Source organism: Rosa rugosa, chromosome 1, assembly GCF_958449725.1.
Source record: "Rosa rugosa chromosome 1, drRosRugo1.1, whole genome shotgun sequence".
Lineage (NCBI taxonomy): Eukaryota > Viridiplantae > Streptophyta > Magnoliopsida > Rosales > Rosaceae > Rosa > Rosa rugosa.
Window position 1 is genome coordinate 24,888,778 of NC_084820.1, and position 14,969 is coordinate 24,903,746.

The 14,969-nt window shown below is 38.4% G+C and overlaps 2 protein-coding genes across 7 annotated transcripts; both read right to left on the bottom strand.

Moving 5' to 3' along the window:
* Positions 1–1,515: 1,515 nt before the first annotated feature.
* Positions 1,516–7,056, bottom strand: LOC133724377 (alanine--glyoxylate aminotransferase 2 homolog 1, mitochondrial-like). Of its 2 annotated transcripts, none has more exons than XM_062151089.1 (9): positions 6,577–7,056; positions 5,847–6,077; positions 5,375–5,545; positions 5,077–5,220; positions 4,789–4,968; positions 4,375–4,600; positions 2,609–2,722; positions 2,344–2,493; positions 1,516–2,160 (listed from the first exon to the last, which is right to left on the bottom strand). In XM_062151089.1, the coding sequence occupies exons 1-8, from the start codon at positions 6,802–6,804 to the stop codon at positions 2,378–2,380; spliced, it is 1,410 nt and encodes a 469-aa protein (XP_062007073.1). In that variant the 5' UTR covers positions 6,805–7,056; the 3' UTR covers positions 1,516–2,160; positions 2,344–2,377. The 2 variants fall into 2 exon arrangements, with proteins under 2 accessions (XP_062007073.1, XP_062007072.1); XM_062151088.1 differs by having other exon boundaries at positions 2,407–2,493; positions 6,577–7,052.
* Positions 7,057–8,934: 1,878 nt separating this feature from the next.
* LOC133724376 (pentatricopeptide repeat-containing protein At2g22070) lies at positions 8,935–13,600 on the bottom strand. 5 transcript variants are annotated; one of them, XM_062151087.1, is made up of 4 exons: positions 10,995–13,600; positions 9,398–10,944; positions 9,183–9,258; positions 8,935–9,085 (listed from the first exon to the last, which is right to left on the bottom strand). In XM_062151087.1, the coding sequence occupies exon 1, from the start codon at positions 13,408–13,410 to the stop codon at positions 11,059–11,061; it is 2,352 nt and encodes a 783-aa protein (XP_062007071.1). In that variant the 5' UTR covers positions 13,411–13,600; the 3' UTR covers positions 8,935–9,085; positions 9,183–9,258; positions 9,398–10,944; positions 10,995–11,058. The 5 variants fall into 5 exon arrangements, with proteins under 5 accessions (XP_062007071.1, XP_062007067.1, XP_062007068.1 ...); XM_062151083.1 differs by having other exon boundaries at positions 8,935–9,960; positions 10,848–10,944; XM_062151084.1 differs by having other exon boundaries at positions 8,935–9,258.
* Between the last annotated feature and the right edge of the window lie 1,369 nt (positions 13,601–14,969).

Consider the following 14,969-nt stretch of genomic DNA (forward strand, 5'->3'; position numbering starts at 1 on the left):
ATTCCTGAGTTTGTATTGTTGATCGGTTTATGATCAAACATCAAGTGGTTCATGATTCCAGCTGGTAAGGAGTTGCATGATCTTTGCTGTCTGCAGAAAGTGTGAGTCTCACCAGAAGTCTCAAATAAGCTGGCCAGGTCTTTGGAACTTCCAAATAAGCTGCAATTCCCAAATAAGCTGGCCATGCTAAGATCACAGAGACTTCTGGTGAGACTCACACGTTCTGCAGACAGCAAAGATCATGCAACTCCTTACCAGCTGGAATCATGAACCACTTGCAAGTAATATCATAAACCGATCAACAAAGTAATATCATGAACCACTTGCATGTCCAAATAAGCTGCAATTCCCAAATAAGCTGGCCAGGTCTTTGGAACTTCCAATTCACTGATGACAAAGAAAATTGTAACCAATTAGATGCCTCAAACTATAAATTTATGTTTCCAAATATATAGATTCAATTAGAAACAGTTTTCAGTTAAGGAAAAAACTAGAATGCTAACCAACATCTCTGGCAACTCAAAACATTTCTCACTACAGTAGCTGATAAAATCATATTCTTAATTCTCTAGGCTATTTACCATTCTGTAATGTTCTCTGGTGACAATATGTCGCAGATCCTTAATGTTTGTTTGTATCTCAAAGAAGAATACCCTTAACTATGTCAGTTGTACATATATACCAAATAGAGGCCTTCCACTTTGATTCTATCCAATATCGTTGAAGAGCTGCTAAGAATTGTATCTGCCTCTTACTCATTGGGATTCTGGTCACTGGAAAAGCTCAAGAAGAAACTGTAGAACCAAGTTCTTCTTCGGGATCGAATAGAGTTTCTCATCAATGACACGAGAAAGTAATCACTACCTTCATAATGAATTGAGACAATGTAAGAAAACAAAAACAAACACAGAAAAGCTCCAAAGGAAAAAGATTCATAAAGATACACAGAGAGCTTTACCTTACATCTAACGCTTCTGTATATGAGCAGCATTAAGCAAATGATCACGAAATTGATTGAATTCTCTACACCTCAGATTAGGCTTCCTCGGCCAAATCCTTGTCTTTATCAGCATCACAGAAGCAATTAGGAGTTGCATTTTTACTGAGCAAAAGATTATGAGTCCGTCCCAACATAGACTTACAGAATCACAACGAAACTGGCAGTGTATATAGATAGATTAAGAAAAATGTGGAACTGCTACAATGTGAACCTAGCTACTCTTTCTGTTAATCTAGATGGGGAGGTTAATTGACTACTAAAAGTGAAAGCAACTACCTTCTTGTCAACTTACCCCAGCTAAATCTAGTCTCAGTCACTACTTCAAGGTGCTAGGTGGTATTGGATATAGAGAAATTAGCAGCAGTATTGGTGCCAGACTGCCAGGTATAAGTTTCTCAAGCTGTTAAGGTTTTGCTAGGTAGAGAGGCAATCAAGTCATCTCTTCTCTTCTTCTCTTCTTTTTCTTGCTATTTTTAGAAAAAAAAGAAAAAAATCTGGTTTTAGTTACTGTGTAATTAGTGAACGAATAAAGGACTTGATATTATATCCAAAAAAGAATAAAGAACTTGATATTTAACCATTAAGGTATACGAATACGACAGAAGCACGACATGTTGGGAAGTCAGGATTAGGGTTGCAAAATTGAAGAAGAGATGATATGAAAAAGTTTGTCTGCAAATTGGCATTTGGCAATGAGCAACATCTAAACACAAAATTAATTTGTCAAAGATGTTAATTTCAGATTTGATAGTTTGATACGGTGCAGGTCCCACTTCACATCTCCGCTCCTCATAGTCTTACCCTCCTCCATTTTAGCCCTAAATCAAAAGCTTGAAAGTTGAAACCCCAAGAATTTCAGAAGAGCAGCCTCTTTCATGATGATTTCGCTTCATTTTTGTTTGGCAATGACTATGCTTTTATTTACGTATGCACTTGTAATTTTTGATGAATGGGGTGTTGGGGAACACCAAGCTGGCTATTTCTCATTGAATGACCATAAAACTCAAGGAAGTTCACCGTACATTTACTACATTATTCAAGTTTCCTAGTGGAGGAGCCTCTGAGCAAAGCAATTTACAAAGTACAGAACCTCGTTGTCTTCTTCAAGCTTTGGCTTCACAACTTTGACATGGAATAATCCATTGCATCTACAAGAAAATCTGCACATATAGACAAGTAAGTTGGGTATTTCGTCACAATGTGAACACCAATTGATTTTTATCAGCTGAACTTATGTCATCTCTGTTGTGTGTGTGTGTCTGTGATAGTGTTTGATCAGGTTATTCTTTCTCAGGAAGTCAGATACGTGCTCAATTATAACAAGTAAATGACATAAAAAGTACCTGCATCGTCCTTGGTAAAACACTTTGGGCTCAATTATAACAAGTAAATGACATAAAAAGTACCTGCATCGTCCTTGGTAAAACACATTGGTGGTTTTACCCTAAATACGTTGCCGTGTAAACCTCCTTTCCCAACCAGAATTCCTAGCTCTTCAATCAGGAAGAACATAATAATTAGTATGTAGTAAAAAATTTCATGGAGAAACTGTAATTTGAAAGAGGAGCTTCCCGTATTATACTAGGAATTGAGAGGGTGTCTTAATACCTCTAAGGTTTTCAAACAACACCGCAGTTTCTGCCTTAGCAGGTGTCTTTTCAGTCCTGTCGGTCACGAGCTCTACTCCGACCATCAATCCTCGGCCTCTCACATCGCCAATGACTGGAACAAAATACAAAAGAAGTTAAGAACACATGCATTAATATATAACCAATTTACAGAACAAAGTACGGCATTCAGAAAGGACTTGCCAAATACAATACAAGTGATCCTACAGTAGGCACTACGCAGACTGTATTTAGTGAGGTGATGAAGCAATGTTTTTTTTTTTTTTGACAACTTATAAAACAATGTCTTAAGCATGATACAATTGTAACAGAAAGGGGATAACAGAACCAACCGCGCATGTAATGATCAGCTATGTCTAAATTGGCTATGACATTCTCCTCACAGCATCTAAGAAATGACCCAACCAAGATATTGTAAAAGACATATTACACCTATTTAATTTGGATCCACTCTTTGTTTTTCTAATGACACTTATTGGGTAATGATCAGCAGCTCTCAATTCATTAACAAAGAATAGTTTCTTACACAAAAGAACAATAGGGAGATTATTGATTACCTATATTAACAGATAAAGCTACACGAACTATTCTGGGGATTAAGTCATATACCTTGAGGTATGCTCCAGGACCCAGATAAATTAAATATGTTAGCAAGTAAAAGCGACGATTTTTACCAAAACTTTACAGGTAAAGGTCTGTTTAATATCCAACCACATAACCTCCAACATGCACCAAAGGAAAATATGACCTGCCATTATTGCTATTTTGTAGCCTCCGGGCTTTTGCCTCAGTCCTTTATGAAACATTGTCCTTATTTGGGGAAAAAAAGAAAAAAAAAATACAAGAGAAACACTCGATGGTTGCAAATCCAACACCAAAAGACGAAATAAAAAAGCCACGAGTACCAGACGACAAGCACCTGAGAAGGCAGATTCAGGAAACCCCGACATAACCCCTTAACAACACAACGAAAACTAGCATAAATCAAACACCATGAACACACAACTATAGCTCAAAAAGGGACATAACCACATACCTAGGAAAATTGAAACCTTCCCTGTTCTCACAATTAATGGTCATTGAAAATAAACCCAAAAGCCAACAACTGGCCACAACCAGCTTCACCAATAAAATCATCACAGTGCCAAAAACATATGAGACCCTATTCATACCCAACCTCAGAAGGTCCACCATTCAATTTTGATTCAAGAAGATTTATAAACCAAACAAAGAAAAGACCTCTACCTCTCCATAAAATATAACTATCCACTTTCTTTGTATCTTGAAAATTTAATTGGGGTATTTCTGTAAAACAATGGCAAAACCTCAGCCCATGTCCACCAACTTGTGAGGAAGATGATGCCATTTTTTGTTTAAGAAATTTTGAAGATTGAGAAAAGCGGAGCAATCAAATTCTATGGCCTTTCCCACAATTGCCTCTCACCAGTCACCCCTTTACCCCATCATATTTGCTAATTGTAGAATGGGTGGGGTTAACATCTCTTTAAAGGGAAAATGATGGAAAAGAGTAATTCTATTGTTTTAGAGAGTGATGTTGGCGACAAGGGCTGTTCAGCTCTATAGAGTAAGGTTTGTCTACATTCAGAAACCTATTAGCTCAGCTAATCTCCTATCCGATAAAGGACCATGAGAGAGGCAAACATAAGTGCTAGGTGCTTTAGTTACAGAGATATATGTACAGAGAAAGACACTTTCTAAAATAGTACAAAGTTTAAGGGTACTAACTGTCGTGTCTCTGCTGAAGATCTCTCAAACGACCAAGCAAGTGAGAGCCAACATCAGCGGAGTGAGTTTGACGCTTCTCCTCATCAATAACTTTAAGAACTGCAAGCCCTCCCGCAGAGCATACAGGGTTTCCACCATACGTGTTGAAGTGTGTCTTTTGTGCTAGTACACTTGCGATTTCTGGTGTAGTCACCACTGCTCCCAAGGGCAATCCATTTCCAATGCCCTGAAAATTTGTAAATTGGGAATAAATTGGGTAACTAGTTTTGCAAATAAGTACTGTGCTTCACTAAAATCAAGTCATCTTTGGCAAAAAATTTATGCACCTTGATCATAAACTACTGAGTTACATCAAAACACATAAGTCAAACCTTTGGAAAGTAAACACAACTATCTAATGGATATGTTAAAGACCTTTGCCATAGTTACAATATCAGGAATGACACCCTGAGTTTCAAAGCCCCAATAGTGACTTCCAGTGCGGCCAAACCCAGTTTGTACTTCATCAGCGATGCAGACACCACCAGCCTTTCGAACAATGTCATAAACCATTTTCAAATAACCAGGGGCCAATTCAACTGCTCCTCCAACTCCCTACATTTAGATAAAGAGGAAAAAAAAAACTAATCAATCATCAGCTGCCTAATCATAGTGGTTTTATGTACTAATTTAGGCCTCATTAGATACCAAACCAGTGCTGACCTGAATTGTTTCCGATATGAATCCAGCAACTTTTCCAGAAGTCCCATAATCAATGTGATCTTGCACATCTTCAGCATAACTTTTGGCATCAGAGCCAAAGACTCCACGGTATGGATCTGGATTTACAACGTGATGAATTTCACCCTGCAACATTGGAGCTGCTCTTCAGCAGATTTTTCAGAAAATTGGCATGTTCCACCAAGTGTGTGTATAACTGATTAGAGAGTTTTGTAGTTACACCAAACTTGGATGAGTTCTCAATTCAGATCACTAAATATACAACTTTTTTAGCACAAACCTGTGGAATTGGATACTTCCATGTGTTCAGCGCTGTCAAACCAATCGTATTGGAACTTCCACCATGATATGCATTTCTCAACGCAATCATACCAAGACTACCAGTGTACAGACGAGCCATCAGCATCGCCAACTCATTTGCTTCTGTCCCAGAATTTACAAAGTATACCACCTGCAAGTACAATCATCTTGTTCAAAATTAAAGTATCAAATAAACGCTGACATAGATTCATACCACGAAGCATGTGTTTCCATCTATATCGGAAGATATACAAGTCGAGTACAGAAAATATGCAAAGCAACAAAAGGCGATAAATAGAGAGAATAAAAAGAGCGCTCTGGTAGTTATATAACATGTCATAGCAAAGGCTTAAATATACCTAACCGACTGATTATACTCATTTTCTACTATGAACAAGAATCATATTGAATGTCAAGAACTCATCTGGAGATACAGATTGAAGAAAACAAACCTTCAAATTTCCAGGCATTTTTGAAGCCAATGCCTCTGCGAAATCTGCGATCGTGTGGTGCAAGTATATGGTCGTAGCATGCTGAAGAAGCCTGCTCTGCTCCATGATAGCATTCAAAACAACCGGATGACAATGTCCGCAAGAAACAGTCACGATTCCAGCAAAAGCATCGAGGTAGCGCCTGCCATCCTCATCAAACAGATATTGCATCTTCCCTTCTACAATATTGATCTGTGCACACAACAAAAAATTTTAAAACCCAAAATACAACAGTGGACAACAAACAAACAAATGAACTAGTGGTGACTGAGATAATGCAATAAGGTATATAGGGGCATCAGAACTCAAGAATCTGGACTGATCTAAATACTTACATATATGCATCAAATCACACACACTATAAAATCTGTGGGGTGGCAGAGTCCCTAGTTAAATTTAATAATTTCCAATGTGACACAATATAAATGGATCTTGAAACTAATGTCCCAATTGAAAAAGTCTCCATCTTGATTAAAAAACACAAAGATTAATACTAATCCAAATGAAAAGTCTCCATCTTGGTTAAAAAAAAACACAAAGATTAATACTAGCCCAATTGAAAAGTCTCCATCTTGGTTTACAAAGACTGATACTTTTGTCATTACAATCAACCCATTTTTCACTTTTCTACCAACACACCCAAAAAAATACCCAGATTTGAAACCAATAATAAAAGAAGAAAGAAACGTACAGGCTTCTGGTAGAAGTGGAAAAGAGAAGGACCCAGAAACTTCTTCCGCTTCTCGAAGACCTGATCGGCGCGTGGGCCATTGTAGGGCCTCGGCTCGTAATCGAACGGCGGCAAAGAAGGCACAGCTGCTTCGTCAGCAGCGGCAGATTGAACGGTAGAGAAAGACACCCTAGCACCACCAATCTTGGGTCTCATAACGCTTCTGAAAAGGTGCCTGTGAAACGCCATGGGTGGTGGTTTTGAGACTTCGAATGAAGCAAAATGTGGAAGAAAATGGAAATGGGGTCTGAATGAGAGAAATGGGAAAGTGGTGGGGATTAGTATTTGTAGGGAAAAAAAGCAGTGTGCTGGCTATGGCGTGGAGTTTTCATTAGATTTGTTTTAAGATAATAAGGGGCAAGATAAAAAGGAAGCAGAGTCAGCTATGAGTTGAGTGCGTGTGAATGACTCGATAAGAGATTCCCTACAAAGTTGGTAACTAATTGATGAGGGGTTGCGTGCATATATGCTTTGAGAAGTTGGTGGTTGCTTACACATCTCGCTAATGCGGCGAAAATGCTAATTCCTCGAATTAAGCACCAAAAAGGGGATTCGCTTCCACGCTGTCCGATTGTATGTTAAGAGAGAGTATTCAGTGTCAGTATGAATTGACGGTTAGATAATATTAAGTATATGAATTTTTTTTTTTTGAGTGAACAAAAATTACTCGATCATTTCATTGTATTAAATAAATTAATAGTTATTGAATGAATCCTCCATTTTGTTTGATACAAACGGTGCAATTTGATTGACAGTTTGCTTTTTGTTCAATATATTTGAAAATATTAACAAGTTTGGATTATAAAAATGTGAGCTGAAAATACGTTTATCTAGAGGGTGGATAAACCTCGCTCGTTCACCCAAAAGGTGCATCTATATAAGCATACCAATGAACACTTCGCGGTGAGGGTAAAATGAAATTATAAGGTTGAGAAATTCTGTTTCTCCACACACACTGACACTGTGCTTAGCAAGAAAGTCGTGAGTGCGGCTGGTAGTATCAGCCCCCTTTGCTGTTATTCAAAGAAGAAAGAAGAAAGGGACCTCGTCATTGTATTCATAGGCAATCAATAACGTGAATATTCTGGTAATAGCAGAAACAAATGCTTTAAAGCTGTCACAGACGTTGTAGTCATAAACAATCAATAAGGTGAATATTCTGTAGGTCCTACTTACTTTCACTAATGAAATCAGTGATCAGTGACCTACTTCAGAACCTTTTTCTTTGTTTGTTTTGTTTAAGAATCTAAATTACAACAGTTTATGAGCACAAAAAAATTGTAATTCTCAGACAACAAAGAGAAAGAATGTGATGGATCGTCATCATATCTGATGCATCAAGGTTGTGACTTTAGCTGCTTTGAAATAACATTTTCATAATTCTCACTCATAGTGCTTGAAACAATATTGAAATTGCAAGGTTAATTTTACAGGAGTCACTGAAGCAGGTAGATTTCCCAGTTGGCTGCAAATTCTAACCAGGCACAACTACAAACTTTCACCGTAATTGAAGCACGGCAGAGAGCCAAAGACACTAAATTAGAAGACCGTCGCCGACGATAGATTGAAGTAGAGGAAAGAAGAATGTTCTTTCTTAGTATTGATTCAGTACATGTTATCGTCATAGGGATTTAGTGACTGACAAATGATGCAGCCTCTGAGTTCCGAGTTGTTGAAAACTTGTTTCATTGTTGGAAAGATGGAAGACTCCAATTCGAGCAGGAAAATGCCATCTTCACAAGAAAGCGCACTTGCCTTGATGTGTACGATGAGGGGAAATGAGGTGGTACAAAACATCTCCCCAATTGGCATTTGTCAGGCTGGTAATGCAAATGATGACGATGACGACTGGATGCCTTCTCGTCATTATTTCCACTGTTACCACTCCAAAGCTATAAACTTCACATGTTCTATTCACTTCTATTGTATAAGCAAGATCTGCTACAACAAGCTCATAGAAAGCAGGACCCTTATAGTATGTAGACATAGCTGCTAAATTGAAGTTTAATTAATCATGAACGGTTCAAACCCAGTTTCCAATTTTCAGATCAAGGGATGACCGTATCAACCTGTTAAAATACTGAACCTACATGTTATAAACTACAGACTTTGGAAAACAATGGAAGACAAACCATTGGACAATGCTACTGAACCACTTTTAAATCACATGATGTGGCAATTAAACATTGGTCTACCCTACTTGGAAAGTTTTCATTAGATAATGTTTAACTGCATCAAATTTGTTCTGAGAATTAACAGAAGCAGGATCATGAAAAAAAAAACTTAATCAGACAGAATCATTTAGCTGAGTAAGAATGATTGGCCTAACAACAGAAAAAGTGTTATATTAGGGGAAATACGATGACTGTACAATACAATATCTGAAAATCCAACTAGAACAAAGAACAATCATACAGACACCTGGAAAGTGCAAGAACAACTCACATGGCATTCATCTTCTTCTATATACCTGACAAAAAATTCGTCCAAAGCTTAAAATCATCATCAGACATCCCTCTACACCTCCATTCGCAAATAAAGCAAAGAGCATGTCAAGAGTCACATACCAAGGAGTTTCTTATAGTTCTGGAGACTTCACTTTCATATTAGCATAATCCAGTGCAATACTAGCGGCAAGAGAATCTGTGAACACATAATCCAAACCCTCAGAAATTCAATACTACACGAGCATCTAAGACAGATAGGGTCATAGTTAACTTTTTATTGACTCTTCACCAACTAGTGAGCAGCTTTCTATGAAAGTACAGAAATGAATTTTAACCTTGAGACAATATGAACCTTCCAGAAATTCCAGTTAGATGCCCCAACCGCATAAGGAAAGTGAGATAAGGATAAGCAGATTTAAAAGAAAACTTTCCCTTTGAGGATAATCCTTAGTAACAAGTGTGATTGCTACGAATTTTCAGAATAACCTCGAGAAGAGGAAATCCATGAATCTAGCAACACTCCAACTCTGATCAGTAATAGTGAACAGTCACACTAAGTTGATCTGAGAAATCCAAGTGGCTAGAGGAGCACAACCAGTCCCAGAATCATTCCGGAAATATAACTGTCAATCCCAACTCTCCATTTCAGACCATTAAGAAGAATGTGAGCATCATAGAATATCCCCCACCACGTTGAAGAGAAATAACAACTTTCAGATCCTTGGCAGACATAAGATCTCTGCACTTCAAGCGTTTACCCATCCACACAGACTTGGCTAGTGAGGCTTGATTCATAAGAGCTGCTCTCTTAAGATCATTATCAGAGGTTGGTGAAATGTGCCTAGACTTCCATATTCTCAAATAGTTTTACTTCTTTGCCACTTTGTAAGCATTCCACCTGGAAAACAAATTGCAACAGTTAAAATCACTCTATTGCCAGCAGTGGGCGCAATAGATGCAAGTGATATTGATAATTACCAAGATATAATATGCAACACCATTCGGATATGAACACAAATATGGAGCTGTTTCTCTAATTTTAGACCTTCCAACAGTCACTTTGTACTCGAGCAGTAGCAGTCTATGGGTCGGCTTAATTTCAGGTGAGGGAGGACTAACCTAGGTGCAGTCTATAATGACAATAAATCAATGCAACCAGTGTACATTAAAGTATGTATTAGTTTGCAAAAACACAATGAGAGAGCAAAGCAACAAAAGCAGCAGAATTCAAAACGCACTATAAAGAAAGAAGCCAAAAAGAGAACACAAAAGCATCAGAACCAAACAATTATGAAAGAGTCCTTATTTCTTAAGGTTCAGCCCAGCTGCGTTATGGTGACAACCTTCATGGATAAACAAATTGAATTTCAGTCTTTAAATAACAAACAAAACTATCTATATAACATCAAAATGAAGAAAGAATGAAAAAGGAAAACCATATGTGAGCAAAATCGTTCTGCTCCCAAATAATAATTCCAAGATCGTATTGAAAAGTAACTGCTCAAATCTACCAGAAGTAAGGCATGTGTCGAAGTCAGATTCGTTGAGAAATGCTAAGAATTGAAATTCAAACTGACCATGTTGGATTACCAATGGACCCCAATAATTTAAGTCAACAGTAAATGGGTCCACAATGCATATCAAACCTGCACAAAGTTTGGTTTTGCTCCGTGTTATCAACACCCAAAACCATGCTTCAATCCTTGGGAATTAAATGTCTCAAAGACCAACTATCTCGTATAGCAGCAATCAGAGAGCAAGGACATGATTGCCAAGAAGAGTTACCTTCAAATGTAAACTGACCATATTAGCAGCTTCCTGGAGCCGTATGAAACTAACTAGCCAGCCAGCACATCAACTGCTGCTTTTGTGGAGTATCAACCTCTTCTTTTTTTTTTGGATTTTTTTTTTTGGATAATGTGGAGTATCAACCTCTACATACAACAATCTTTGTACACTTGAACATTAAACCATCTTTAAATCTTCATCCTTATGCCTACCAATAGTCCCGACAAGAACAAGTCCCATTCTTAAAATGGTGAAAACGAGTAGCGTCTCTCAGAATGATTTCTCTTCCCACAAGCTTGGATATAAATTTAATGGCAGAGTGACAATCATTACAAACTCTGAGGTTCTTCATAATCCTCAGCGTACTGCTCTCTGGAGTATTTATTAGCCCAAATGCAATTGCAAGTTTCTCACTGTGATGCATAAGCATCTTCTCCTTCAATTCTTCTGCAACGTCGTGCAATACTGACTCAGTATCAGGGACAAAACCGATATTTTTAATCTCTTTCCAGATTTTCTCCATCATCTTGTAGATTCCATCTCTCTGTGGATGAACTCCATCGTCAACCCCAAACACATGGACTTTGTTCTGATACTCAAGCCAACTAAATCCTTGGCCCTTCTTCACTCTCCTATTCTTCATTAGCTTTCTTACTTCTGCAGCATCTGCCCACCTTCCACAAGCTGAATACAAATTAGCAAGGGCTGAATAGGCCCCACTGTTGTCTGGTTCAATAAGGAGCAATTTGTCTGCTGCAACTTTAGCCAAATCCACATTTTTATGAAGCTTACAAGCAGATAAAAGTGAACCCCAAGCTATTACATCAGGTTCAATTGGCATATTTTGTATCACGTCGTATGCTTCTTGAAGTAACCCAGCACGCCCAAGCAGATCAACCATACATGCATAATGGCTATGGGTGGGTTCAATCTTGTGTACGCTCCTCATCAAATTATAGTAGCTCCTGCCCTGGTCGACCAACCCCACATGTGTACAAGCAGAGAGCACCCCAACATAAGTTACATGGTCGGGCCTAATACCAAGTGACAGCATCTTCTCAAATAGTTCAATGGATTCTTCCCCAAGACCATGTTGAGCCAGGGCTATAATCATGGAACTCCAAGAAACAGTATCTCTATTCCGGTCAATCAGATTGAAAACTTGCTTTGCACCACTGATGCTTCCAGCTTTGGAATACATGGTAATTAGAGCATTGCCCACAGAAACTGAAGACACTTCTCCTGTTCGTATAGCACTTGCATGAATTTGTTTTCCATAATCCAAAGAAGCCAAGCTTGAACTGACACTTAACATAGCTGCTAAGGTGTAGTTGTTGGGCCTGGGGCCTCCTGCTATCATTGACCTAAAGAGCTCCAAAGCATCATTATTCAACCCATTCTGCACATAACCGACAATCATAGCTGTCCATGCTACCACATCACATTCTCTCAATGAGTCAAATATCTGTCTCGCTGGGTTAACATCCCCAACCTTAATGTATCCATCCAATAAGGCAGTAAAAGCTATAAGATTGAGATCTGAAGTCCCACATTGCTCTAAAACCTTTTCAGCAATTTCCAACCCACCAGACTTGGCATACATTGAAATCAAAGCATTAATCACTGCTTCGGATGTGTCCAATCCAGCTCTTATAATAAGAACATGTATTTGTTTTCCAAGTTCCAACTTCTCAAGGTTAGCACAAGCTGACAAGATGCTTGCCAAGGTGAACTTATCAGGCTTTAGAAAAGAATCCTTCACCATACTTAAGAAGATAGCCACTGCTTCCGTATCGAGCCCATGCTGGTTGTATCCAGCAATCATTGAATTCCAAGAAACAATGTCGCGCTCCGTCATTTGATTAAACTGTGCAAGAGCAAGGTCTGCACGACCACATTGCATATGTAACATAATCATATGATTCCAGCTAGATACATTTTTCAATCTCATCCTATCAAAAACTATCTGTGCAGTCCTCGGATCACCACATTTCGCATACATATTTAAAAGGCAGTTCCCAACCGAAACATAACTACCAACAGCAAGCTTAACAACAAACGAATGCACCTTCCTACCAATATCCAAACCCTTAATCGAAGCGCATGCCGAAAGAATGTTAGTAACAGTGAACTGGGTCACAGGAACTCCATCTGAAACCATGTCCAAGAACATCCGAATCGCATTACCATATCTCCCCATCTGATTATACCCCACGATCATCGCAGTCCACGAAACCGAGTCACGTTCAGGCATTTCATTAAAAACTCCCCAAGCTGCATCGAGCCTTCCCTGCTTTGTGTAACCAGAGAGCATCGTGTTCCATGAAAACTTGTTTCTCACAGGCATTTCATCGAACACGTTGCGTGCATCGACATAAGACCCAGTTTTGATGTAATAGTTCATGAGATTGTTCATCAAGAACACACCTAGGTGAAGCCCTGACTTGATGATCTGGGCATGGATGGATTTTCCGGCAAATGGGTGTCTCTTGTTTAGGCATGCTTGGAGGTGATAGGCGTAGAAATCCGACGAAGTGGTCCGAGGGTTTGATGCCTCCATCAGAATAGAGAGCAACTGCTGTGTGTGGTAATTAAACCAATCAAGAAAAGGTTATGGTTATGTTTGTGAGAGAGGTTGACGTTAACTTTTTTAAGCCTGGCGGGAATTCCCGCAGACAGAAAGAGCCGTTTGAAACGAAGGTGCAGGAAAGCACAAACTAAACAACTCCAGTCGGTCTCCGATTTATGGATTTTTCAATTTCAAGTAAGTAAAGGTATTGGTAATTAAAGTTATATATATATATATATATATTTTTTTTTTTTAAGGAAGCGGGACAAGAGCTAACTCAGCGCTCTTACCCGAATTTATTAATAATCAGAATAAAAAAGATACATAGCAAGAGGGACTAGACCAAAAACCTTGCCAAGATAACAAGAGTTGGAAGTACAAAATAGAAAAGTACAGATGAGAAGCCTCAGGGACTTAGAAATACATAAAATTAAGCAATGCGGAATAACACATAAGAACCCAAGACCCATAAACTGAATTGCTATCTAAACCTGTATTGAACAATAGAGGAGCGGTCGCTACCATATAACCTTGAAATGAAACCTGGAACCAACCTCCACCAAATAGAGCCTTCATTTGCAGCGCCATAGTTGGCAAGCTTATCTTCTAAGGAGTTACCCTCTCTATAAATATGTGAAACACGAAAATTTATAGAAGAAGCGAAATGAATGCAGTTAAGCCAAGCGATACGTAACCTCCAAGGTATACAATGAGGGATCCCTTTTTTTTTTTTTAGCCATTTTAAGGGATTGATATTAGATCAACAGATATGTTCACTGTTCAGTTTTTAGTTCTATATGTGATTATGAGTATATTACTTATGTAAATTTTCAGCTTAATTGATAATAGTTAAGACATCCATAACGGTGATTTACAATTATAAACATGAACAGTTCAGGTTGGACATATTTGGTTCGTCCATTTTAATCTAGTTCGATATCTTAACAGTCATCAATTTGGCTGAAAATTTGCATAAGTGATCTATTCAGGGAGTACTAAAAACTTAACGGTCAAGATGCTGATATGTGATTGAAAAGTTGATCCCACAAAGGATCCCTTACGATACCCCAAAAAAAGATCCCTCACTAGAAGGGCTATATGTGATCGAGAAGTTGGTCCCACAAATGATCCCTTAAGATACCCCAAAAAAAAATCCCTCACTAGAAGGGTCATAATGTGTGTGTGCACGCGCGCGCCACTTACACAAAGAGAAAGAAGGTGTTTTTTAAGTACAAGGCGATGATCCTCTTTTTACAACAATGAAGCCTATATATACAATTGAAAACTAATTCTAGTTTATATAAAGTAACTCTAATTAACTAACTATATATATATATAAATTTATACATCCTTTTAGGACCTAGCGTGCTCTGCTAGGGTTTGGTAGACGAGTTGACCTTTCTACTATACCTGGTCGTCGTTTGATGGCTGCTTTGAAGTCAGTCCGACTGGCTTTGCTTCTTGTCACCTTCTTCTTGGTCTTTGTTGATGGAGAGGTTATGGGGGTGGATTTTGTTCGTTCTGCAGGTGTGAGAGGAGTCTCGGATTGT

Coding starts and splice junctions, on each gene's coding strand:
- LOC133724376 (XM_062151083.1), bottom strand. CDS start 13,410: ATGGAGGCATCAAACCCTCGGACCACTTCGTCGGATTTCTACGCCTAT.
- LOC133724377 (XM_062151088.1), bottom strand. CDS start 6,804: ATGGCGTTTCACAGGCACCTTTTCAGAAGCGTTATGAGACCCAAGATT. Junction 5,221..5,374: donor GGAAGTATCCAATTCCACAG/GTTTGTGCTAAA, acceptor CCAATGTTGCAG/GGTGAAATTCATCACGTTGT. Junction 2,494..2,608: donor GTTGTTTGAAAACCTTAGAG/GTATTAAGACAC, acceptor TCCTGATTGAAG/AGCTAGGAATTCTGGTTGGG.